This window comes from Catharus ustulatus, chromosome 1, assembly GCF_009819885.2.
Source record: "Catharus ustulatus isolate bCatUst1 chromosome 1, bCatUst1.pri.v2, whole genome shotgun sequence".
Lineage (NCBI taxonomy): Eukaryota > Metazoa > Chordata > Aves > Passeriformes > Turdidae > Catharus > Catharus ustulatus.
This window is the reverse complement of record NC_046221.1, coordinates 109,000,636-109,027,104: the sequence shown is the minus strand read 5'-3', so window position 1 is coordinate 109,027,104 and position 26,469 is coordinate 109,000,636. Positions and strand designations below refer to the sequence as shown.

Below are 26,469 nucleotides of genomic sequence, written 5' to 3'. Positions count from 1 at the left end.
TAAATTTTATCCAATAGCTTCTTCATTATCTGCAGCTTGTGCTATGCATCAGTAATGTGAAGTGAGAAAATGCAGAAACTAGCCCTAGCAACCCATTCAGCCATACTGGCACAGCCTAAGTCAATCTGTCAGACAATCTGAAGTGCAATTGGCCAATAAGGAGTTTCTTTCAAAACACCTGTTATCAGAACAAAGGTTTTTATCTGACAAAATTTATGATCAATTGATGAAATTTGCATTTCAAGTGGCTAACAAAATGATTGATGCAAATCTGCTAGTTTCTACAGGAATACAGTAAATCCCCAAGTCCCTTTGAAAAAGAGATTCTGGAAGCTATACTACATCACAACTCCACTAGCCAAGGAATCACACTGAACAGATTATTGAAAGCCATCTAAACATTTACAATTTGAAGTAGGTTCTCTACCTTTGAAAAATCCCATCAACACAGTTAAAAGTTTGCGGATTTTTCTGGGGAATAAGTACAGATCTATACGAAAGCAACCTCAAACAAGAGAATAGTAAGACAACATGAAACTACCTAAATTCCTGTGCATACTTACTCTCACATTTGTTCCCAGCAGAAAGGGTTCCTGGTCTCCATGGTTTCTGGTGGTAGCCTGGACAGCACTTGTTACAGCTCTCTCCACATGTGTTGTGTTCGCACTGGCACTGCAATTTCTAAGAATAAAAAATCCACTTTCTTTAATTTTTTTAATGGATAGCTTAATCAGTTTTTCCAAAAGTCTGCCCAGTATCAATCTTACTCCCAAAAATGGCATGACGCACAAATACCCTACAAGTAGCACTGAACTTCTCTACCATGGTACATCAACTACTAGGGAATAGCCTTTCCAGAACAGGAGGGGCAAATCTCTTGTGCTTCAAGACAGTGTCTTGTGTCCATTGAATTGTTTAAATTCAATGCCAAAGAAAAAGAGTTTACTTCAAGAAAGTTACACTACAAAACCCAGATATGCTTCCCCTAAAAAAAAAAAAGAAAAATATAGCAAATAATTTGTATGCATCATGCAATGGGGTGATGCATACAAATTATTTAGCTTCCTCTTTCTCATTCTCCTTAGGATTTTTTTTAATTGGAAGAGTTGTTTTGCAAAAATAATGAGATTAAAGAATACCTTTGTGATTTCATCCAAAGGGCAGCTTCGAGCATGGCCATAACAAATACACATGCCACCAACAGAGATGTCCTTTATTGAATAGTAGTACTACAAAAAATAACAAAGGTGAGAAAGGTATGAATAAAAGACATTTACATGTATTTCCATGTATTTCCATGCCCTACTCTGCAAAATAAAATGCCAGCATTCAACTACTCTGTGTCTTGAAAAATTAAAGACATATTTGAAAATATTTGCCATTTGGGGAAACCTTCAATTTTTGCAGTTTTTACTTTTCCTGTGTTTTTCCCTATTGGTATGAAACACCAACTGATTTTTAACTTTTAAGTACATATGTAAAATTCCTCAGCTTTGAAAAAGACCACCAAATGTGACCTTTTTCACTCTACAGGAAGCCATAAAGAAAAAAAATTGCAATATTTTAGAGTCAGAACAGGGACTAAAAGTATGCTTCCTTGAGATGGGAACTCTCCCACCCTTAAAACCCCTTGGCACATTCATTTCTAGACTAGCTCTTTGCTGCTACTGTGTATCCAGTGAAATATTCTAGCCAAACTCTTAGTTTAAAAATTGCAGATACAGCAGAATACTATCCATTAATACTGCCAGGTGGTGAGCAAAAACAACATGCATAAGGAAAGGATTTAATTTTCAAGGCAAAGAAGAGGCAGGAAATGACCATCTGGGTTCAGTTACAGCTGCAGTATCAACATGGTTGGCCTGTTTGTATCCTGGGAAGTATGTACTACAGGGGAATGAACAAGAAACTCTTTTTGAGGATACTTCTAAGGGAAGAGTTCAATGCTCTCAGACCTAGAAACCCTAATGTCAGCTAGTTCAGGAAGAGAGGTAGCCCTGGGCGGTCAGACATGCTGACTGTTATTTCTTTGAAGGCTCTTGGAGTTGGAGCAAACTATCTTCTTTGACTTCATACTTATTTTTTTATGGTCTTAAATTTCTTATGTTCACTATTTTGGGAGGATTTTAGTGTTATGGGCATGAACTACAAAAATAATTCAGAGACTTATCATGAACAGTAAGTCCTAAACTACAAAGAAGGAGGTTCAGGCTGAAAAAGGAAGGGGACAAAAGCAGAATTTAATTTCTCACTGCATTCCCTGCTTCATCTCCTTTGTCCTATTTTCTGACAGTGTATGGTTCACAGCAGCTGTGTGCAGCTTGGAGTTGAATGAGAGACAAGTGATAATCAAATGCTACAGACAGAAATAAATAAAAAGAACACAGAAATAAAGGTGCTGTTGAACACTCAGAATCCGAATTGGCCATTTTTCAAGACTATGTACAGGAAACTAAATATAATTGGTATGAACAACCATAGTAATAGCTTCAAAGTCAATAAAAACAGCATCCAGAAAGCTGGAAGTGGTTATCTTTCTTATAGCTGGTTGTACAACAAAGTGAGACTCAAGGTGAGACTTTGGGAACCCTGGCCAATAGATGTAGTTTTTCATGCAGAACTGCACAAAGCAGTGCTAGGTGAAGTACAAAGCTCTGGATTGCCAAACTGTATATGCTACAAAACCAGTCACAATGTTTGTCCTCCAAATTCTTGCTTCTCAGATGTATGTTTATATGCTTCCATGCCAAACTTTAGTTTTTGGGTTGTATGTCTTGATATGCCAATACTATTGATAGATCCAAAAATCAACCTGCTCTGTGGGATCATCTCACCTCTCAGGTTGTGCATTTCCCTGTCGCCAGCATGGCACAGATGGAGCAGCTACTGTCCAATATTCTGCTCTTGCAGTCTCCACGCTAGCAATTCCCATTGACAGAAAATGCAAACCATCCAGATTTTACACTTTAAAGTGCTGCAGCTGAATGGACACCTTGAAAGTACCCACTAAGCCCTGACCAAATCCAAGTTCCTTCCTCCCTTCTGTGCTCAGCTACGCAGACAGCACAAGAATTCCCTGTATAAGAGAAGCCACAAACTGCAAGAATCCTGCTGCTGCACAAGGAAGAGTCGCCTCCAGATGTTTTTCAAGGAAAAGAGCTACAAAAGAAGGGAAGGAAGAAACACTTCTCATGTTCTCCTGTTCTCATCAGAAAGTCTACTTGCACAGAAAAAGTTGAGGCCTCTGAAGTGTTAACCTATGAGTCACAGGCAAATTAAGATGATCAAAATGGCAAGATAGAAAGCAGAAATCCTGCAGAACTGTTTAGACTTCAAATATTGAATTTATGTGAAAAGCTGAAGAAGTCAGTCTAAGCCTGGGGCTCAGTTTCAGTATCCAATCTGGAAATCAGTCAATACTCTTGGAATTCTATAAAATTTTTACATTAATTCACAGGCTCTAAAACAATTGATTATAACAGCCTTTAAATAACAAAGAAAATTCTTATAAGACATGAAAATACACAATAGCGATGTTTTCAAAACATTATGTTTATGAACTGCAGCACTGGGTCCTGAAATCCATGATACACCACAAAAGTACTGCAGTTGCGTCAAGAGCAACCACAAGTGGCATCTCCATCAGCCAAATCATATTTTGTATCTTGATGAAAAAGTATTATAAACACTGCTCCTAGTAAAAATCATTTACTCTAACAAATAAAAATAAAACAAATAAAAACCATCCTGAAAATCTTTTCCTAAAAGCTGTTTATGACAAGATATTGTTAATGGTGTCAAAGGCAAGGCAAGAATTATTTAACAACCTATCGAACCCACTCCCAATGACAACGATAAAGTACTTCTCCTTCTCAAATAGGTCAGAACAAACTCTTCAATCAAGCTGTACTGAAGACCATTTATGAACAACCATCTTACCCTTCTGGTAACAATAGGGTCTAGCTCCTTAGGATCATTATGGCTGAGAGTCATGAGGTCAGCATTCAGAGTCCTAATACGCTGCAGTCGAAGGCGAATGTATCGTGCAGAAGTAAATTCCAACAGCTTCTGTGAGGGATCATCAGCACTAGGCCTACCATTGATCAGTGACGTGTGAATCTGGAAAGAAAGGCTGGCTTAGTCACAAACATAGTTGTGATTCATTTATTATCACAACAAACATCAGTCTGAGACTCAAAACCACAGAACTTATCTTGTTTCCCAACAACTCAGGATGGTGACATGTTAAACTACCTGGAGTTCTTTTTATTTCCCCATTGTCTACCTGCAAGTAAAATTCCTGCTGCCTGACTCACACTGTTCTGAAACCACCATTATCAGCTCATCATAGTCCCAAGTGTCCTGGGCTCTTGTGGAGATAAAATGAGAAAAAACAAGGTACAGTATCAAGGTGAATCCCTGGGTCCTACAGTCTTCCTTCGTCCCCCTCATTAAGATGGAATATGTAACTCTAGCCATAAACTCAATTTTGTTTTTACAGATTTCTTCTCTGCAAATAGAAAGATCTTATTACAAAGCACAATCTGATTCACATACTCAGTCTGGGGTCATCATTCCTGCACTTAGCAGTGACAGGGCTGCACAATCAGCAAGTACTCAGTGATAAGAGAATGCAGTGGGAAGCCACAATAGGGATGACAGCTGAAAGCAAGGGGCTGTCATCACAAACCCACTCATTTGACCTACATCTCTCTTGCACAATTCCAGTTGGCCCTACTATGACTTTTGGTATCAAACTGCACAGTTTTTTCTAGCAACAGCCGCTTCCTTCTTTCCAAAGCTACTTAGGAACACATGAGGATACAGTCCCCTATGACAATACATAGAGTATATACATATATACAGTATATATATAGTCCCCTATGTTCCATTTTATGTAAGAAATAGAAAACAAGACCCTACCCTACAGACAACAGAAAAGTGTTCAACAGTTCACCTGGTGTCCATAACAAAGGGTCATGTTTGGGCTTGTCAGCTGCATTTCAGAGTGCATGACATATTCTCATTTATAAAGAGCAGTTTTGTCTCATATACTACTCTTGAATTTATAATTTCAACTTTGTACAGTACTGGCAAATTGTCCCTCTGAAAATATTCTTACATGTTATAGATTTTTTTATTATTATTAATTTAAAGAAAAAAAACCTCAATTTTGTAATGGAGCTAGGGGCTCCCTAGAGAGTAACTGTGTTTTTTAAAAGACATACAAACAGAAACTTGTAATGGAGGTCACATTCCCAAAATTATAATTTTGACATTTATTGATTAGCACCATTCCTTCTTAATATTCTAACATAGTGTGTTCAAAGATTTCCACTTTTCTGATAGCTCATCCATTTTTCAATGGCAGAATAACAGTTATGAAAACCAGAATGTTTCCCAGGTCTCATCTTGAAAATTAGAAGCACCTGATATAATATTCAGCTCTCATAGAAATACAAACAATTCTTCTAGTCTATTTCCTATGCTAAAGCAGAATTTACTAGAGTTTTTTAGATAGATGACCAATCTGTTTTTGAAGACCAGTGTTAGTGCTGACTTTACAACCCTCCAAGTCAATGTGTTCTAGGCCCAGGCTTTATTGCTAGAAATACTCCTAATCCCGAAAACATTTTTCCTTGTTGCAATTTCAGAATTCTTATTGGATCCTGTCACAGACATACAGAAGAGATTTCTCCTCTTTGTACCCATGCAACTGAAGACTGAACATGCCCACCACATCTCAGTCTGTTCTCTTCAGTCAAATTGGTTGTGACATATTAATTCAGAAGTTTTGTTTTCTGCTGGGAATTACAAGGCAGAATTATCAGTCAAATATTCAAATATCACTGCACTCATTTTACTGAAGAAAATAAACACATATATGCTCAACTATAGAAGAACACAACTTCAGCATAGGGCATCACATCCTACTCTCATTTACCTTTCAGTACAGACATAGAATTTGCTGGGCTCGCTGCAATCCTTTGATTTCCTCACCAAAGAGAGCAGGACCCAACCATGGCACCGGAATTTCTAACACAAGTGTTTGCTTTTTATCACTTGGAAACCAGAGATTTTAAGATCAAGAAAAGCCTGTCACAACCAACTGGTCTTACTTCCCATGTGTCTCATGCCACTTCATTTTACATGGTCTTTTCTGCCTAATATACACTCTCACTATGCCTAAGTAGTGCCTTTAAGTGATGAAATGTAAATTACAACTCACTTTTTTACTCTAAAAGCCTGAACAGTAGAAATTCTGCTGTCTAGAAATTCTACTAGTAGAAATTTCATGGCAATACACTTAAATCTTTATAGAGACTGTAGAAGAATCTTAACAAGCAAAAAAAGGAGAAACAGAAGGGATACTGACTAAGATACTAAAGAAGAAATATCATGATTCTCCTTGCACACTGCTAAATTTGGCTAGTTTATTGGTTATATAAACTTATACACCCTGGTATTTCTGTATTATGCCTTTTTGGCTTACTTGTCCTTCGTAACTCAAGACCATTTTCAAACAACTGCAGCTAAAGCCTTGCAATTCATCATTAGTCCTAAACTGATTATGTAAATTGCCGGAATCAGATCTTCAAGCAGTACAAATGAGGCAAACAACAGAACTTAAGAGTCAAGCAGATCTATCTCTTCAAACCTGAGAAAAATCTAGCAGCCAAACTGGCAAAATGTCAGATTTGGCAAAAAAAAAAACCAATAAAACAAACATTGTTAATGAAATCCATATTTAGATATGCAGTATTTTTACCCAAACAGTTCTTTCACATCAAGATGCTCCAAGATGATGGCAGAGAACTGGGATGCTAGCAAATGTTGGATAGAAGGTAGGCACTTACAGAGATCAACTGGTTTGCAGGGCCATTCTTAAGCTCAACCGATTGGCCAGAACGAATTAAAATCCCTAAATTCCAAGATTCACTAATGCAGGTTGTGAGATATTCTGTGTAGGCAATATTCCTGTCTGACAGACAGTCCAGCAACAAAGGAGCAGCCTGTGCTTTGTGAATGACAGCTTTTATGCATGTGTGTTTATCTGCTGGAGGGCAGGAAGGCTCCCCAGAGGGATCTGGACTGGCTGGATAGCTGGGCTAAGGCCAACTGGATGAAGTTCAACAAGGTCAAGTCCTGCCCTTGGGTCACAACAGCCCCAGGTGGTGCTGCAGGCTGGGGGCAGAGTGGCTGGAAAGCTCCCCAGCAGAAAAGACCCTTGGGGATGCTGGTTGACAGCAGATGAACCTGAGCCCAGGTGGCCAAGAAGGCCAGTGGCATCCTGGCCTGTGTCAGAGACACTGCGGCCAGCAGGACCAGGGCAGTGGCAGTCCCCCCGTACTTGGCACTGGTGAGACTGCACCCCAAATCCTGTGTTCACTTCCAGGCCCCTCAATTCAGGAAGGACATTGAGAGGCTGGAGTGTGCCCAGAGAAGGGGAGCAGATCTGGTGAGGGGCTTGGAACACAAACCCTGTGAGGAATGGCTGAGGGAGCTGGGGGTGTTTAGCCTGGAGAAAAGGAGGCTCAGGGATGACCTTATCACTCCCTAACCTGACAGGAGGCTGTAGCCAGATGGGGGCCAGCCTCTTCTCTCAGGAATCAAGTGATAGAACAAGAGGGAATAGCCTCAAATTGTGCCAAGGGAGTCCCATATGGGAAATTAGGAAAGTTTTTTGTATAGAAAGGATTGTCAAGCATTGGAGAAGGCTGCCCAGCGAAGTGATGGAGTTACCATCCCTGGAGTGACATGTACGCATGTCACTGTCAGAACATAGTTTAGGGGTGAAGTTGGCAGTGCTGAACTCATATAGTAGGACTCAATGACCTTAGTCCTTATTAGCAAAAATAATAGTAAAACTCAGTGACCTTGAAAGTCTTTTCCAACCTAAAAAGATTCTACGATTCTCCACAGTAAACAGAAATTTAATTCCACCATTTTTTGCATTATGTTTTTCCATCACTGTGCTCAGGAAAAAAAAGTGTTTTAGACAGTGTAGCCAAATTATGTGTACCATCAGGAAAAAAGAATGAGAAAAAATGTCACTAAATTGAATTTTTGGCATCCCTGGAGCTGGAGTTATATGACCTACAAAACGTACATTACAAGCAGCACTTGTTCCTATACAGTCAACCTAAGGGTTTTCTGTAAGGGTTAATTGTGTGGACAGACAGGTTTAGGCTTCTTTGTTCCATCTGATCTGTTGGTTCTGTGTTGATTATATGCTGATCATATGCTCACAACACTGCAACAAACATTTTATTAAAGTAAATGTGACTTTACATTACTGAATTTCACTGTTTTTTTTCTCGCTGTTAGTTTTAAGTTTACATGAATGGCTACATACAGTCCAATCTTTTTTTAACCAAGAAATAAAAACATATTGATTTCTATGGAGCTAGGAGTTAGTACCATTCTCCACAGGATAACGCCACACTTTTTATCATGGTCATACATTATAGCATTCATGATGGAGTAACCACTGGTTTTAATGTATCATTTCATTATGTGGTTGCCTCTTCGTAATAAATTACACAAGTACCGTGAATAGAGTTTGTTAAAAGAAAGAAAAGAAAGAACAATCAACAGCAAGACTGCACAACTCATAGCCCTTTTAATTATGCTACATCCTTGAAACAATGCCAAGGCTTGTTTAGGAGTTCCAGCTGTGCTGAACACTTCAACAGTGTTAGCAGCTTTATCTCACACAACCAGGTGTTCCTAACAGGAGTTTTCTCTACTAAATGAAAAAACTGGCAGAACACAGACCCTCTGTTATAGTCTTTCAGGATAAAGGAACTAATAATTCACAGCTAATTGCTACCATCAAATTATATGGAAAGAGAGAACAGAGAGTTTAGTAATGGGAGCACATAGAGCCAAAGACACATTTAATCTCAACATTTAGAAGTTTGCTGTACTAGTACATGATGTAAAGATAATGTTATTAAAGAAGAATAACAGATGATCTGGTAGTGCTGAGGGTGATGAGCTCTGCAATTCAAATGTTTTTAAATTGCTACCACCCCATGTGCTTAATCACAAACTGCTACTACAAAAACAAAGCTACCTCTCCGTGTTCCAGAGGAACTAGTCTGGAATAGTAGGAGGTGCAGATCACTTCATCATCTCTCTTGTAAGTTGGCGGCCCAATTCTTGGTGTAATATTGTAACGAGTTAAACATTCGGTGTCACTAATTGCATAGTACTGCCATGGTCTGAACTCTGTGCCATCTATGGAGCGTTCCAAAATCCAGTTTCCAGGTCGTGGAGCATTAGCAGCTTTGATGATGACATATGCAACTTGAAAGACCTGAAAAAAAATGCAAGAAGAACATTTTAACACTTCATTGTACTGTAAAACACCACCAGAAGCCAATAGGGTAGCAAATTTAAATTTTAAAAGTAGTATATGGGTTGCCTGTGGAGAGGGTAAAAATTGATACAGGAACTCTAGATAAATTTTTTGCACAACAGTTAGACAAGAGGTAGTCTAATTGTGTCCAGGGCATCAGTCTGTGCTGATGTAAGAGCTGAAATCCATATCTATACTGTGCATTTCAGGCTTAGTTGGGTATAATAATCTGTGGGAAATGTTTAGCTCTTCTGAACCACTGAGGGCTTCAAAAAACTGGGGTTGGTTTGGGTTTTCTTGTTTGATTTTTGGTGTTTGGTTGTTTGTTTTTGTGGGGATTTTTATAGATGTAGCCCAAAAAGCTCTTTGGTTTACAATTTAGCACGGAATGTAATCTTCTCTGTAATAGCATTTCTGATAAACTCTTTACACCCTATATTAAAAACCTCTTTGCCTTAAAATTTCATCCTGTGTTGAAGTTATTTCAGCAGAAGACTAATTACAGACAATGCTAAAAATGCATATAGACAAATAAGCTGAATGTGACAAAAAGAAGTATGATAAAATAGCTAATATTCTTAAGGAGCACTAAGATGTATATGTGCTATGCAGCTATCTTGACCATTTTTCTGACAACCCAAAGTGAAATCCTCCCATGCGTACAACAGGACTGTTCAGCACTTCTGTGAGTAGGCAGGGCACTAATTAAGTTCATATCACCTTTCAAATCACCTCGTCATGGCAGTCAGATAATCTGCACCAGCCCCCAGCTCGCTACAGCATCAGACATGAACACTGAAGGGCACTTACTGCAAAATCACCATGTTCCCAGTACCTGCTACATCACCTCAATCACTCAAAAAGGCTGCATTTGCAAATTCATAAGACTTCTATGTAAGAGTTTCATGTTTCATATACACTGGAGTAACAAGACACATTTAGATGAAAGAAAATCTCTACATTATTCAGTCATCTCAGGGAAATGTATTTCCACTTAAGCATACTGCCTGGTCTGCTGCTATTATCATCATAATTCCTGTCTGCATGTGTAGTATTAATACTGTGTTGAGCTCCAATCTGGCTGCAATCACTTCTTTCATACACTATAAATTTAAATTTTTAGGATTTTTTTTTTTTTTGCAAAAGAGATTAAAGTCAGAGCAAGAACAATACTTGCCACATGAAAGTAGGTTTTGATTTTGCTGAATGGGGAAATAAATTCACAAAAATAAATAGAAACTGCATTGTGCATGCAACTCAGGAAACTACTTTTGAAACAAAATATTTAAGTGAATAAAGCTTTGATTAGGAGACCTTCTACACATTAGAAGGAAAAAAATTGTGATACTTATCTTCAAATTATTTATTACATATATCTTTAAAAAAGTAAAACCAGCTTACTTTTTTATTAAATCAGACATAACTTAAACAACAGTATTCACTTGGTTTGACTTTCTTTACAGGCACACCAGTTTTATCCTGCTAAACATCAGTCAGATACAAACAGAACATTCCTAGTTGCTCCAATAAACATGAAAATTTACAGAAAATGAGGATTTTACTGTGACCTTTCAGCATTGCAAGCAGATGCAGGCAAAAGGAAAGGCCAGCTCTTTAGACAGTCTTAGAAATAAAATTTCTCTCGGGTCTGTGAGTCCTCTGTTGTTTCACATAATCTTAAAATTTGATCAAAGTTAAATGAATATCAAGAATTATAATCCAGCTTCCATGAAGAGAAGAGCACCTTTTAAATAAAACCTACATCATGCCAGCAATCTCCAACTAAAAAAGAAAAGTCAAAATATGTGGTTTTAAACTAACAAAGTACATACTTTGGGCAGATTTCAAGCTAAACAACTATATTCCCTACACACAACCTGGATTTCATTGTTCAGTTAGTGCTATTGAGTTTTGCACTCAGTTACGGCCAAGCAGAATCTGGCATATCATCATTTCAGTACCCAAAACCAGAAGACACATGAATGTGACAGGAGTGGCTTGTATGGGTATTTTCTCCATCACAGATGAGAACTTCACAGAACTATTAAAACTAGAGAAGTTTTATTGACTGGGCTTAGAAACAACTATGCACTTCCAAGTTCCTTTGAAGTCAGTAATCTTTCTCAAACACATAAAAGATGCAAGACTGGAACCCAAACCTTTCATATACCCTGGTAAAAAATCTCCCTCAAAAACTCTCATATGTCCTTTATTTATTTTTGTTCTCTCTGCTTGCTGTGATCAACTAAACTGCTTCCCTACTTATTACACAGTTGGCTGAACAACAAATGATCTACTTTTGATTACTTTGAGATTTTTCAAGACCCATTATAGTCTGCAGCTGATGTGGCTAGTTTTAAATCCAGTTCCAACTAGTAACAATGAGCTATCCTCCATTACAAACTAATTGCTGCAGTAAAAGGAAATTCACAAGAGTATGCAAGTTAAACTTATTTTAAATATCAGGTTCCTTGGTGAGGGGGGAAGGGAGGGAAACGCCAGTTAAATATTAACATTTTCACAGCAACTGTGCACAAATTCAATGCACAAGTCAACAAATTAAATCTCCTCTCAACTCTTCTATTTACACACATAGCTCACAGCTATCCCATTTTACTCCACAGGTAAATTCACATAACAACGAATATCAACATCTTCAGGAAAACTTGTCAGTCACAGAAATAATACAGGTTAAATAAATAAATAAAGGATTTTGTAAAATGTTCTCAGACTCAAGAAGTCACAAGACAACCTACCAGGAGGAGCTTTATTCTCAGGGATTATGTTTCCAAGCAAGGGAATGAAGTTGGAGGAAGGGACTAAGGGGTCCGCAGTGTTCATAGATGAAGATGTTTTAAGGAATGTCTGTAGGTAGGGGGCTTGCACACCTCCTGTCCCACTGCCTCTGCAACCCATAATAAGTCAAGAAGTCCATGTAATGCAAACTGATCTTCCTTTGTGCACTTCTTTACAGAATCTGACTTTTATAAGTTCTTCAAATGTGCACATCACCAAAGGCAGTTTCTTACAACTTTCCACATTCATTCAGTGCCCACCAACCAGCCACATGATAAACCTGAACAAGAGCTAATGATCTGTATACTTCAATTTGACTCCATAACTTTCTCAGAAATAATTTCCTTATTGAACTACAAGGGTAAAAAGGGCAAGTCAAAGCAAGTTAGCAATTCCTAAGCCATAGACTAAAAGTGTCATTTTACAGGCATTTCAATCCTGAGTGTTAAAATCAGCCAAATAAACTTGTACTAAAAAATCTTTTTGTAGCTGCAGTGCCAATAAAATGAGAAATTTCTGCTTTAATTAGACTTTCTAAAAACCTTGTTTCCCTGAATGCAGATCCAGCAACACCAAGTGCATCATTCTTGAATATTCTCAAAGAATAGAAGACTAGATGAAGGGATGTATATCAGCTTATATTGTTTACAGAGATATCTTTTTAAGAGATGCTCTTTTTAAGCATGCTCTCAGACACTGTGAAGCCTAGCAATTTTTTGCAACATTTTGCTCTGATGATTCTGTGATGTTAAAAGTGCTAAATACACTAAATCCAGCAGAACTCCTAGTCTCATTAATTATCTTTTCTTTAAGATTTTGATACATTATGTGCAAGCATTAATTTGGAATAGAGATAAATTCATTTTAGTCAAGAATTTTATTGTAAGAATGTACAGATGAGCACCCTGAATCTTACATCATCAGTTTTACAAAGCCACAAAAGACTTCTAAGGAAGCTTGCCACATACAACAAATTAGCATTAGTCCTGTAAAGTCAAGAGAACAGCGTGTTTTGACATCGGCAAACCATGTATCTTTACAGAAACCTGGTCTTGCCAGTTGATTTCAAGATGAAAGCTCCGGGAAAATTATATTACAATATTTACATTCTTTTTTACCTTGTAATAGCAGAAACTACAAATTACTCTTACATCAGTCTCCGAGTGGTAATTCAGCACTCATAGAATATTCATGAGCTATGACTTAATCTGAAGTGGAGTTGTTTTCTCAACTCAACTTATTACTATGGGTCTTCTAAGAAGAGCTACTCTTGGCTTTGCAATTCAAGAACTTTTTGACATACAAACATCTGCCTTCCTGCTACACCAAGGATACAGAGTACATTTAAATACCTTTAGAAGTGTGGCAATAAAACTGAGGTAAGTAGTCTTTTGTTTAATGGTGTCACAGAGTAATATCTTACAGCTGGCTCAATCACACCACTAAAATGTATCATAGCCAGGATTTATTAGAATTGTAATTTCACAGTGCAACTGCCCAGAGGAGTCAAACTCAGGCAGAAAATGCTGTTTTTATAGAAAACCACTGCTGTGTATTTTGTTTCTGTATAACTAGCAGTGTAAGAAACACAAGGTCATAAATCAAATCTTAGTGTCTTGTACATCAACGCTACACCTCATTGCTACACTACTCTTTCCCCAGTTCTGGATCATTGCCATACATTTAATGGAAAGGGGGAAAGAGTATCATACATGTAGATCCTGGAAAGACTGAAAGGCACACTAGAATAAATTTCCCTAGTTGCCATGATGTATATGGGCTAGAAAATCATGACATAAGTACTCACTATCCTTATAAAATGTTTCCCAGCTACAGAAATCTTCCCCGTATTTGCCAGACAAAGGTATGTTTCAGCATTTGCCAACCCAACTGCTTGGACTATATCTCTAAACTATACATTGGTAATAATCCAAAGACACAGTCAATTCCTTTTAATCCTAGAACTTCTGACAATTGCAAAAAGAAAAAGCCCACAAATAATGGTTATTTTTAACATCAGAAAAAGGTGTGAGTATATACTCTGGCAAGTAAAGTTAAAGGACTTGTTTACTTTAATATGGTACTTGACAGATTTAGTGCACAAAGCTTGAAATGTAAAAACAAAGTACGAATTATGAAGTTATACTAAGCACAGGTACTGACTTTGAAGATTATTTTTACTGGTCCTATTTTCAGTAATTCTGAAACAAATGTACGAAGTAAACAATTACTAAAATCACTAAGGTCCTTCACATACTTTTCTTTTGTGTTTTCTTTACTTGTGCTGACTCGTTTAAAGTAAGCACACCAAGTCAGCTCTAATAACTCACTGACTTCAAGCAATCTCTATTAACCAAATCCTTTCTCACAGAGCAGTAATTTACATTCAGTTTGCATAGCCCTAGATGCCTTCTCTCTCTCAAACTCTCTAGGGAAAACACAGAAGAAAGGCCCCTTGGGGGAAACTTTTCAAATCGAATTAGTGAAACTGAGCATGGGTCAGGAGAGGAAAGATACGTATTTGTTGAAACATCAACAGCACTAAGACTGAAGAATAAATGATTCAGAGGGCAGCTCAGCTGGTCTGTTTCCAAAGTGAAATTGTTCTAGGGGGATAAAAACTAAGGCATCCCCTCCACCTTCATTTTTCCTTCCTGTTTGTCCATTTACAAACCAAACAAAAATCTAACTCTTCAAACAACATGAAAATCCAATCCAAACCTTCTGTCACTGACAAAAGACACCCTGTGATTATTTTCCTAACAGTTCCGCTTTCTAATTAAAGAGCAAACTAAGCACTTGCTTAAACTATGTTTTATTTGAAAATATCAAAGTTAAAACCTTCTGTTTTAATCTTTAAAATTACTTTTAAGCAGGGTCTAGAGATCCTACAAAAGTTTCTTACCAATTCTTCACCTCAAGTATGCATTTCTTAGTAAGTAATAAAGCGGGTTCTTCCAGAGTTTGGAGGTGTTCCCATATGAATAAGGAACTATTGAGCTTTGATTTTAAAACAACTTAGGTAGGCCAGTACATAAATCTGTTCAAAGCAGAACAACAAGAAGAAGCCAAGGAAAACATATTTCTTCACTAATTATTTTGTCTTTTCTTGAAGCAGGGTAGGAGATTTCTGATTCTTGTAAATTTAAAGGACAAACTTATAAATTAGCAAATGCCCTGTATAGTTTAGAATGTTCTTGTCTAAGAATGATAAATCTCTCCAAGTTTGGCCATACAGAGTGGCCAAAACAGAGGAAACAACTTTTGCCCAGACAGTTCCAGACTCCCCAGGGTCACAAATCACTGTTTTAGAAATTTAAACCCTAACTCCGCAGAACACCGAACAGCAAAAGTTCCTAGAAGATATAGTTTAGAACATTCTTTTCCAGTGCTCCTTCCAACAAGATGATGATCAGAATCAGTCAGATGCATCCTCACATATAAAATGTGTGCTTTGGCCAATACCCTGAAAACACTGCTGTCTAAAAATAAGTCATTGAAAACACAGATTTCAAGTAACTCTTTAAGAAGTAAAAGGTAGAGAAAAACACTATCATAGGACTCCTGGGGAAATGACAGAAGTTTGAGGAAAAGACAGAAGGGTGAGGCAGAAGAAAGTCACTGAGACAAAGGAATTGGTACAGATGGAATTGGTCACCAAGACAGAAAGAACATGCATGAGAGTTTTTACTAAAAACTTTTCTTGTTTTATCTAAACACAGAAAAGCTGTAATCAATTTGTATTGACTTGTATCCTACATGCATTTAAGGACACTCACATGAATGTTACTCACCTGCCTTAAATCCAAGGTGATGGTGACCCAGTGGTATTGCCTTCCATTCTGGATGCTGGGACTCTGCCACCAGTTATTGGTACCATCGATTGCACTGGAAATTGGGTGCTGCTCTGTTTCAAAGCAAAATAATTGAACATCTCTTGAAAATTAATCTCACTGCATTTTTCTGACCCAGCACATTTGTTTCACACAAAGCACAGTCTCTTCCTGTCATAAAGAAGTAAAAGCTGAAATCTGCCCTCAGACAAAAAGGCTGCCACTGGATCTTGCAGTGCTCAGTGGTGATACATGGTGCTCACACTTCATCAGCCTTTTGCTCCAAGGTAATTGCACTCACATAGCAGAGAGACTAAAACTAGAACACATTTGACTCCAATACACTCTGTATTCAAGGGGAAGGGTTAAAAAAAGACACAAACTCATGAAACAAACACGTGAAGCTTGCCTTTGGGATTGGCACTGTGACGGTCACAGACGCGGCACTGGGCGTTGCGCAGAGGACGTCCGGGGACGTGCTCCACCAGTTTGCAGAACATCTCTGGTCCCTTCTCCCCGCAGGTGGCATTGGTGGAGATGTGAGCATTGCTGGCCAGGTTCAAAATGGCAGGAAACAGGCCTTGAAAGAAATTATGTTTATCACTCACATGGTAAGGCATGCAGAGTTGGCACCCTGACAGCAGTATCCCTGTTATTTCACTCCACATTTGGATGTTTTATGCTGAGCAACACAGGAGTTTGCAAACCAATTCTTCCAGTTAGTAAACCTTCCCTTGCATATTGAATTGATCAAAACCTGGGGGACAACTGGCCCACTGCCAGAATCAAAGAGGGATTGTAGAGCACACACTCAGCTGGTGCGGAAAACGCGTTTAACACAAGCTCTTTGCATCAGCAACAGCACTGGCCTGAACAGGACACTCCAGACTTGAAAGATTTAAGGACTGAACTTTAGACCTTTGCTACAGGCTTCTTCTGCAGTCTCTGTAAAGTCTAAGGGATATTTTGCTTGCCACTTATTAATCTTTACACAAACACTTCACTGTACTTTCAAATAGTTTTGCTCTTCTGCATTGGAATAATGTAACAACAGTCTACGTTTCAAGATTACAGCTAGCAGACCAGCAATCCTTTGCTTTTTCTAAAAGAAGTAAAGTTTTACTTTGGTTTGAAGGCTACTGATAAAATTTCTAGAATACTGTATGTGATAGAAGTCAAGCACAATTTCTTAATCATCTTCCAGCTGGCCCTCATGAGCTAAAAAGCTTTTATTTCTTGCATAGTTATGGTGTAAGTGAGATACTCCATTTTCACTCAGAAGTAACTCTGAAAAAGAAGCATTTTTGCAACGAGGAGTCCTGTCTTTAGAGATTAAACCCAGTGGGCTAGAATCAAAGCTAGAGCCTTGGTATGGCACATTAAAAACACCACAAGAATTGCTAGTGTTGCGACAGAAAGGTATTAAAATCACATTTTTCTTCATCTGAAAAAAATTAAAAAATCAAGCCGCATTTGTGAAAGTATATGCCTACTCCACTAGTAAAACTGTATGAATTCTTTTACTTTGTTATCCACAATATACACCAAAAGTTTTGCATTCCTAAGCTGTTTATACATATAAATATCTCAAAGGTGTGTGCCAAGAGGATCGTTCCAGGCTCTTTTAAGCACACTTCAACAACAGGACAAGGAGTGATGGCCATAAAGTAAAACAGAAGTTTCACCCCAACATGAGGAAGAACTTCTTCACACAGAGGGTGGCAGAGGGCTGGAACAGGCTGCCCAGGGGGCTTATGGAGTTTTCCTCTGGAGACATTCAAAACCCACCTGAACAAGTTCCTATATAATTTGCCCAGGGTGACCCTGCCTTGGCAGTGTCATTGGACCAAATGTTCTTCAGAAATCCCTTCCAACCCTAACAATTCTGTGATTTAAAAAGGCTACATTCAATATTCCTTTAGAGTGCCTTTGCCTGGTAATTATATTACCCCAGAAAGCCTGGAGAAAAGTTGCAGTGTTATTTAAGAGTTGCCTTCAGCTATTGAAAATTTGGCTAAATCCTAACCACCACCATATGAATAACAAACATTGTGTTTCCAATTGTGCTATGACTTGAAATTCAATAGGAGGGAGATGGAGTTCTTTATTTCTTAAAAATCCTGACTTCATTTATGTTAAATCCAGACTAGGTCAGATGCCTTGTTCTCATTACACCTAAATCTGATGCAGATGAGGATGCTGAAGACATCCTAATGACTACTCTAGTGAGGCTCTTCTGCCAGTAAGATGTTTTCTGCACAGGCTTCTCTCGCCTTGTGCGTCTCCAGATGTAAAGCTGGAGCCAAAGAAGAAATGCTCCCCTCTGTTTTCCTACTCAACAAGAAAGCTCAGGGGCAGAAGAGGGTATCTTTTTTAACACTGCTCTCCAATGATATAAGATTTTTCTTATTCGGTGTTAATTATTGTTCATGCAGGGGTCTACCAGCCCATCTTCAAGAGCTATCCATTTCTTCTCTGGGTCACCCATTACTTTCACTCACACTACACAGTAGCCCTGTCATTCCTTTCCATTTGCTACAGTAATTTGCCCCCAACAGCCTTCACTCAACAGACTTATGCCAAAGGAATAGCAACACTATCTCAATCTCATAATGAGTTTTCTGGGTCCCACAGAGATAAAAAAAAAAAGGCACTTCTATCCAAGCGAGTTGCACTGGAGTTTTGCCCCAGGATCCAAATAAAAAGTAAGAGATTGCTATCTTTGTCCTGCAAGGTACTGCATTTCTCCAAATCCTGGTTGACTCTGCTCTCTTATGAATCTCTTTTTTCCAAATCTCACAATTAAATTTTAAGGTGAACTGCAGAGGTGCAGCCACTGATTTCAGGGAAGATCAAGAATAGTGTAGGAGATTATTTATAAAGAAACAATAAGCATCTGCAACAAATGAAATTGAAAAAAGGTAAATTTCAAATAAATATGTTGTATCTTCAAAGAACATTGTTCCTCTTTATTCTTTTACTAAGGAGAGCCAGGTACTCAGTTATGAGTTAAAAAGTTCTTGGATGCTGCTCTGCGAACCTCTCTTCTCTCTTACTTCTCCACCTACCTCCCCCCCCGAAAAAATTAAAGACAGAAAACAAATATCTAGCAAAATATTGTTATGTCTTGTAGGAAGCAGTAGGTTTGATAAAGATGAGCAACCACAGAACCAGTCACTTAAACGAGCCATTTACAGATAAACAGGGGACTGTCGTCATATCCTGGTGTTAGATGCAAGTGGCCGTAACTGACACCAAACTCCATCAGAAAATACCACACTTCATTAAACCTAAATTTTAGCAAATGGTATTTCCATTTTTAACGACATCACAGCATCACTTAATCCCTAGGAAAGGACCTCTGAGATCATCAAGCCCAACCTCTAATTGATTACCACATTGTCAGCTAGACCAAGTGCCACATACAGTCATTCCTTGAATACCTCCAGGAACTGTGACTCCACCACTTCCCTGAGCAGTCAATTTCCAATGTTTAACAACTATTCCCAAGAAGAAATTCCTCCTGAGGTGAAATCTGAATCTCCCCAGGCACAGTTTAAGGCTATGTCCTTTCAGCCTATTACTTGTTGCCTGGAAAAATAGGCTGACTCCCACCTGTCCACATCCTCCTTTTCAGGGAGCTACAGGGAGTGATAAAGCCTCTCCTGAGCCTTCTTTCCTCCAGGCTAAATAACCCCAGCCCTCTCAGCTGCTCCTCATAGGACTTACCCTCTAGATCCTTCATCCATTTAACTTTCACAGTTTTCTATCCAAAGTATAGCACAAATGATAGATTGAGTTGGATTCATTATATTATTCCCACTAGAAAAGAAGGCAAGTGCTCCATGCAAAATCATGGGAATTACTACTCAGCATTTTGCAAGCAACTGTGGTGCTCCTGAGAAAAGCTGGAAGGATTTTTAAACTAAACTCATTTACTTCTAACAGCTGGCCTGCACTTTTCATGCTAAGGTGAACTCTTTCATTGTTTTACAGCTACTCAGATGCTCATTTGCCTCAAACCAGAGATTCACACACACTCCAATGCCAGAAAATGAAGTGTCTAGATCTTAATTTGACCTTGAGAAAGAATAACAATTGGTTCACTACAGCTCAGCACAAAAGCTAAGCACAATGTTTTCATTAGTTGTTCAAGCAAATTGCTCTCATTTATAAAGACTTGGTTTTAGCCGGATGCATGACAAACTCAGTAAGGGAGAACTAAAAATCTGAGTGGGTACTGTCAGAGTTATATCATTCAGAGCTTTCCTAGAGAGACAAAACACCCCAAGCTCAGAGGAAGTGGAGGGAATTACATCCCTAGTAAGGTGATCTGCAATGTGGATAGGGCAGAATTTGTCACATCCACACTCTACACTGTTTAATCCTTCAGGAAATGACAAGAAGTAATTCAGAGGTTAGATGGATTTGTTGTATGTACAGCTCAGCAGGCAAACCTTATGGTGAAGGACATAAGCATTAGTGTTTCAGCAAAACTCAGGAAAAAGGCTTGTTTATAATGAAGCCAAATTGTAACATTTTTAAATGATGAATAGTTGGTCAGCATGCAGTATGCCAGGGAAAAAGAAGACAGGCAAAGAGTTTTAAGACAGATGAGGAAATTTCTGTTTTATGTGCTTCAATATACCTACTGACTCTGATTATTCAAATTAACAGTGACAGGTGGAGCATGCAGCTTTTAGGAGCAGATTCAAAGTACTGATAATGCATGCAGGTTATCATGGATTGCCTAAATAAAAGGCATCTCTAGCCAGGACAGCTGTCTCTCTATTGGGAAGTTAATGGTCAAGCACACCACCTACATTTCTTTGGGAATTATTCTACTTTAAACCAGGTTATACAAAAGTCCTCACAAGCTCCTTGTTGCTGATGTAAATATCTTTCCTGGGAACTCAAGTTAATTATATGTGGGTTTGTAAGCTTTGTTACATATGTCTGCATTTTTGCACAGCTACATTTGAACGAAACCCCAATTTCATTTTCTGATTAATGATTCTTTCAATCAGAAAATTAATAGTATTTAATCACTGTTCTGTTTTGGGTAGAAGAGGATTTGTGCATTTTGGAAAAATGCATACATGATCTATGTTTTTGACTGTGTTTAACTGTATGAATCCCCACAGTATGACAGATAGTGTAAAACTGCTTTTTATAGATGGTATATGAAGGGAGACAGTCCCCAGAATAACAATCTTCCTTGCAGAGACATAGCTGATTAAAATAATTTCTTTTACAAACAGCTGTACAAACAGAAGGATGCTCATGAGAGTTCTACTTTACATGGGTTTCACTACACCACCAAATGTGTTCAACGAGCACAATAAAGATAATACATTTTGGTATCCAGATCAACACAGTAAAGATGGCAAAACTCTTACAGAAATGCCACATATGCGACAGCTTCTTTCTGAATCCAGATTCATTGATCTGTCTGATATTTCTAGAAAGCTAACTAAATTAGGGAGGTGTTTGTTGGGGGTTTTGTTCAAAGAAGACAAACTGATGGGAAATGAACACAAAAAGACTATATGAACCAAGCGAAGAACTGAGTCCAGAAAGTCTTCTGGACTGTTCATTAGTGTATACAATGAAGAGTCTAAATCAGACTTCATTGAGCAACATTGAGACATTCAGTGATGCCAACAGTCTAATTTCTCTCTAAGTATTTTGGCTTTTTTTGTGCTGAGTGTAATAAAGCAGTAATTTGCAAGTGAACAAAGCAGATCTGACTTAAACACCATAAAGAGCTGATGTGTTCAGTAACAATGAGCTTTTATTGTGTCATTTTTCAGAACACAGAAATACTTGAAGGGGTCTAATCTCATTTGCAAGTTAGCGTTTTCAAAAATGTTAAGGCAATCACCATCTCACAACAGACCCACAATACTGAAGTTTGCCCACAACCATTGGATTCTCCCTGTACTGAAAACATCTACAGAGTACACAGTGACAGTTCAGAATAGTTTGATACACTTCAGGAGAACAGACTAGACTATGGACAAAATGTAATAAAATGTCACAATATTAGAATGTATAAAATACGTAATAGCATTACACACAGAAGTTGAGGTTACATTCTTTATAGCATTCTCAGACAGTTTTCAATAGCACAGATTTGATTTAGTTGTTCTGTCTTACTCAAGTTCTGGATTAAATGAGTTTATTAAATAAAAGCCCTGGAACAATCAGGTTGGGGTTCAAATTCCTAGCTGCTCAATAGATTTACTCTCATTATATTTTACCAACAAGCATCCCTAGTTTAACCTTCCCTGTACACTTTCATCAGAATCCTACCCCATAATCACATCAAATATTTAGGCTGTTTTTCCTAAAATAAATGGGCTGCAATTGCTAACTTCAAACTATGGGAATTAAGGCACTAATTCTCTGTTCTTATAGTCAGCAAGAAATGTGGGGTATAACACTCAACCTGCCTTATAATCCACTTTGTGGAGACATTGCCTAAAAATGTGTTAGCTGCAGCTTTAACCTACTTGAAAAGCTGAAAGCTTTACCACAACTTACACAATAAGCTTAGGTAGCAAGCCACTAGTTAGAAATTATTTTTAAAACTGATCACCTCTTTTTCTGTAGCTCTACAGAGAGAATTTCTGCCAGCAAAACATCGAGCTTACAGGATTTAACTACAGAGTCTGTTTGGGGTTTTTTAGCAGAACATCTGCAAACTTTAATTTGCAATATTTAGATAAAACTATTTCAGAAAAGAAACCTCTACCATGACAGAACACTATCTTTTCTTAAAACCCATTCTTTATTTCTTATACTGTGGAGCAGAGTTGACTAATGTGTCAATCACAGAAATACTGGCTAGTGAAGATTACACTTATTTAATTTAATCAACTTTTAAGGTAAGAACATACTAAGTTCGTCTGTTCTCAAGAGCTTCCAATGAGGGATATTCCTCAACATCCTTGACAAGCCTAGTCTGGCACTTATCACTTTAAAAGTTACAAATTTTCAGTCCTCTTTGCTGCATTCATGATCAGTCATGATCTTGATTACAACTTTTGTTTACCTGAGCTGTTATCACACACCCTTTTCCAGACTATGCAAACAAGCCTCTCAATCTTTCTACAGTCCATTTTCTAAACTTCTTATCCTTCTGAGTACTTGGCAGTTTACATTTTTCCTACAGTGCAGATCCTCAGACCTCATCAGCACCAGCTGGAGTAGAATAACTTCTTAAATTCTTGACAGTTTTATTAATGCACATGAGAATAAGTTCCGTATTTTTTTCCAGATACTGCTGTTCTATTTGCATTGCACACCAAGGTAAGTAAAAGATCCTGCTCTGTTGTACTGCAGAGCCTGGTCACTTACTGAAAAAGAAGTATACTCCACATCAAAAGTGGGATGAACTCAGGTTATCTGTAAAACAGATTACTTGGCAGCCATTTGCTGAGCACTCAACCACTTGCTTTCAGACCAGTCTACTGATTATTTTACAGCTCTGATCCAGTCAAGCTTTTGCAAATCACACTTAAGCAATCCAACTGGAGCACCAGAAAAAAAGGACAACAAAACAAATTCATTACACCAGTTAATGTAACAAAAACATTCTGTTTGAACTCTGCAAGCTGTTAGAGCACAAACAAGCTACAGAGGATGAAACCTTGCCCCTTCTTCTAAATGGCAAAGTTTCTCTGCCAAATATTTTTTTTTCTGTAGTTGCTTATGTGCACTCAGCATTATTAATGAGGGCCATAATGCAGACAGGGTACTACAGCAAAGGCATTTTACCTACTGTGGTCTCCCTTAGGCTCAATGATGTGTTAATTGCATTCAGTGCTCAGAAATGTGTTGAAAATAATTACAATAATGGAAATTAATAAAAAGTTATAACACTACAAATTAATAAAATTCTGTCAAACTCAGACTGCAAACAAAGCAAAAGTTCAGTCATTCCAGAATGAACACCAGCTGCACTATTTTCCTACAACTAGTTTCCTCAGTACAGTTTATGAAGGTTAAGAAGCAAGTGTCTGGCATAACATGCATGTCTTCCTTAAAATTCCCAAACAACAGCATGCAGTCAGGCTGATGGGCCCAATGCAACAGAATTAGAAGGTAAAAAAGGTGTTTTTTTCTTTTCCAAAGGAAAAACAGAAAACCTGAGCTCCAAAAAGATTTTCAATTTCAAAGTGTATGAAGCGTGCTATATACAAAATGCATTGGAAAACTGAGGTAAAGAAAGAGCAAGGAAAGCAACATGTCCCAGTAAAGTGTTCATTGCAATATGCAGTATTGGGAATAGGGGTACCAGGGAAAGGAAATGAAATTAGGGAATTATCAAACTCATCAATAATGTTTGCAACAAAGAAGTCCCAGACTGCAGATTAAATGTTTAGAAAAAGGAAAGACATGTAATACTAATACATGATCTGCAGAAGAAACTGAAGCTTGTCCTTCCAGTTACACAGTAACTAGGGTTTGCTTACACAAAGTATAGCATTTTTAATACCACAGATCGGTTAGGTATTTTTGTGTTAGTACTCACTAACACAAACTAGTATTACCAGTTCAGTTAGAAAGCTATGTGTTAACAAGTTAGCTGGTACAAACTTCAAACACACCCCCCTTTTGAGTCTGTCCATGCTCAGCTGGCAAACACAGATCTAGATCACAGAGACTTAAATTGGAAGTAGAGAGGATAAGGTTGCAAAGATATCGTCAGGGTGCAGATGCTTAAAACTGAAGAAGTTCAAGTTTTTCAGCCCCAACCAGACATTCCTACAAATGCGCTACCTTGTTTCCCAAAGGAGTGCACATCTTTGACAGCCTGAGCATAGAAGACACCGGTGAATTCAACAGGTGTTATAGCTTACATCCCAGCCCTGAATGTGGTTTCTAGTATTATGGCTTGGTCCTTTCAGGGATTTGAGGGGAAAAAAATAAATTTAAATTCCTGGGGATAAATAAAAAATTATATCACAGGTATTTCTAACACCTTCAATATTGACAGTAACTTGCTGCTTATTTCAATCAGAACAAACTAAGGGGGGAGTAGAACAAAAGAAAACTAGATTCCATGCTAGTTTACAGCATCACAGTAAACTTGATGTGATAGGTGAGTAATTTGTGAGTATCCTATCATGCATTTCCAAAGTATAATCAATATTTCTTCTGTCAAGCCATGTCTTACAAGTATTGATTTTTTTGTATGCTGTTGGCAAGTTCAAGAATCTGCTCAGAAATTGCCACAGCATTTACACCAAAGCAAAAGTTGACAGATGGGCAGGCTGCCAAGGAACAACAAACCTGCCAGACCATGAAATTAGTTCTTTCTTGTTCACCCAAAGCTTTTTCCACATGTTGAGGAGTCTGCATCATTGTGCTTGTTGGTTTGGGGGTTGTTCTTTCTTTTACCAGTACACTAGCTTTTTTTCTGAAGTCATTAGTTGGGAACAATCTTTGCTCAAACCTGAAGTAAATACAAGCCACAGTTATTAAAGACTTCAGTGTCTTGTCAGTTTTGCTTATATGCTGCCTAAGAAATAATATCAGCTTAGACTAACATAACAGAAGTACTGGCAGTGTGACCGGCATGTTAAAGCCTACGGACCTCAGCCACTTGTCACTTAGGATGTGACCCAGTATCAACAAAACTAAACATTTTTGTTCTTACTGATGTAGGACTCAAAGTACACTTCCCCCACTCCCACTTAATATGACTCCTTAAATAATATCTCCCCTTTTACTTCTTTTCTATCACCAGTTTTCAACCTGAAGCAACTGTCTTGTAAATTAAAATCCTCTTGGGTTTAATCCTAATTAAATTTGCATGCATAAATGTGCAGCTTTAGGCTGTACACCAGATCATTCATTATGATAAAAAGGAAACTATGACCCAAGTATCTATTAGCCCTCTTCTGATTCTAAATTTCCATTTATCACTTGCAAATTCTAGGAGACCTGAGCTTGGGAAGAATTTTAAAGGCTTAGAGGTCCCACTCACTTCAATACTGTGACTGAGTATCACAACCAAACAAAATGTTACTACTTTTTGCCCCATGTAAACATTAAGAAGGTTAAAACAGTTAGAAATGCCCTTGAGTCAGTTGGCATTACCTTGTGATCATAAAAGAAGTAGGTGCACTACAAAGGAACTCTGAAATGCATTTTTCACTTAGTAAAAGTTTGTTATTAACTAGCTGTATATAAACTCAAATTTACTTCATTTTCTTAATTTAAAAGAAAAGATTCGTCACTTCCTTAATATTAGAAATTGAAGTTGCATTAGATGAAGATTAATTTCTATTTAAGTCGAATTTTTCCATTTATTAACCAAAGCTATTTCAAGTTGAAGAGGTTTTGGCATCTCAGAATTACCAGCTCTCCTGTTTTCAGACACAAAAGAAAAATGTTTTCATTCCAACAGGCACAAAGCCATTATCAGGGCACATACAGCCCTGTATCACTGCCAGATCTTCCTGG

General features: G+C 37.9%; 1 protein-coding gene across 1 annotated transcript in view; it reads right to left on the bottom strand.

Moving 5' to 3' along the window:
- LAMA1 (laminin subunit alpha 1) overlaps positions 1-26,469 on the bottom strand; it is a 103,692-nt gene that overhangs the window by 66,524 nt on the left and 10,699 nt on the right. Inside the window, exons 2-7 of the mRNA XM_033077008.1 lie at positions 16,403-16,573; positions 15,955-16,067; positions 9,080-9,322; positions 3,940-4,119; positions 1,140-1,229; positions 564-681 (exon numbers count right to left, since the gene is read on the bottom strand). Of these exons, the coding sequence (XP_032932899.1) occupies positions 564-681; positions 1,140-1,229; positions 3,940-4,119; positions 9,080-9,322; positions 15,955-16,067; positions 16,403-16,573 (915 nt within the window). The remainder of the gene's footprint in view (positions 1-563; positions 682-1,139; positions 1,230-3,939; positions 4,120-9,079; positions 9,323-15,954; positions 16,068-16,402; positions 16,574-26,469) is intronic.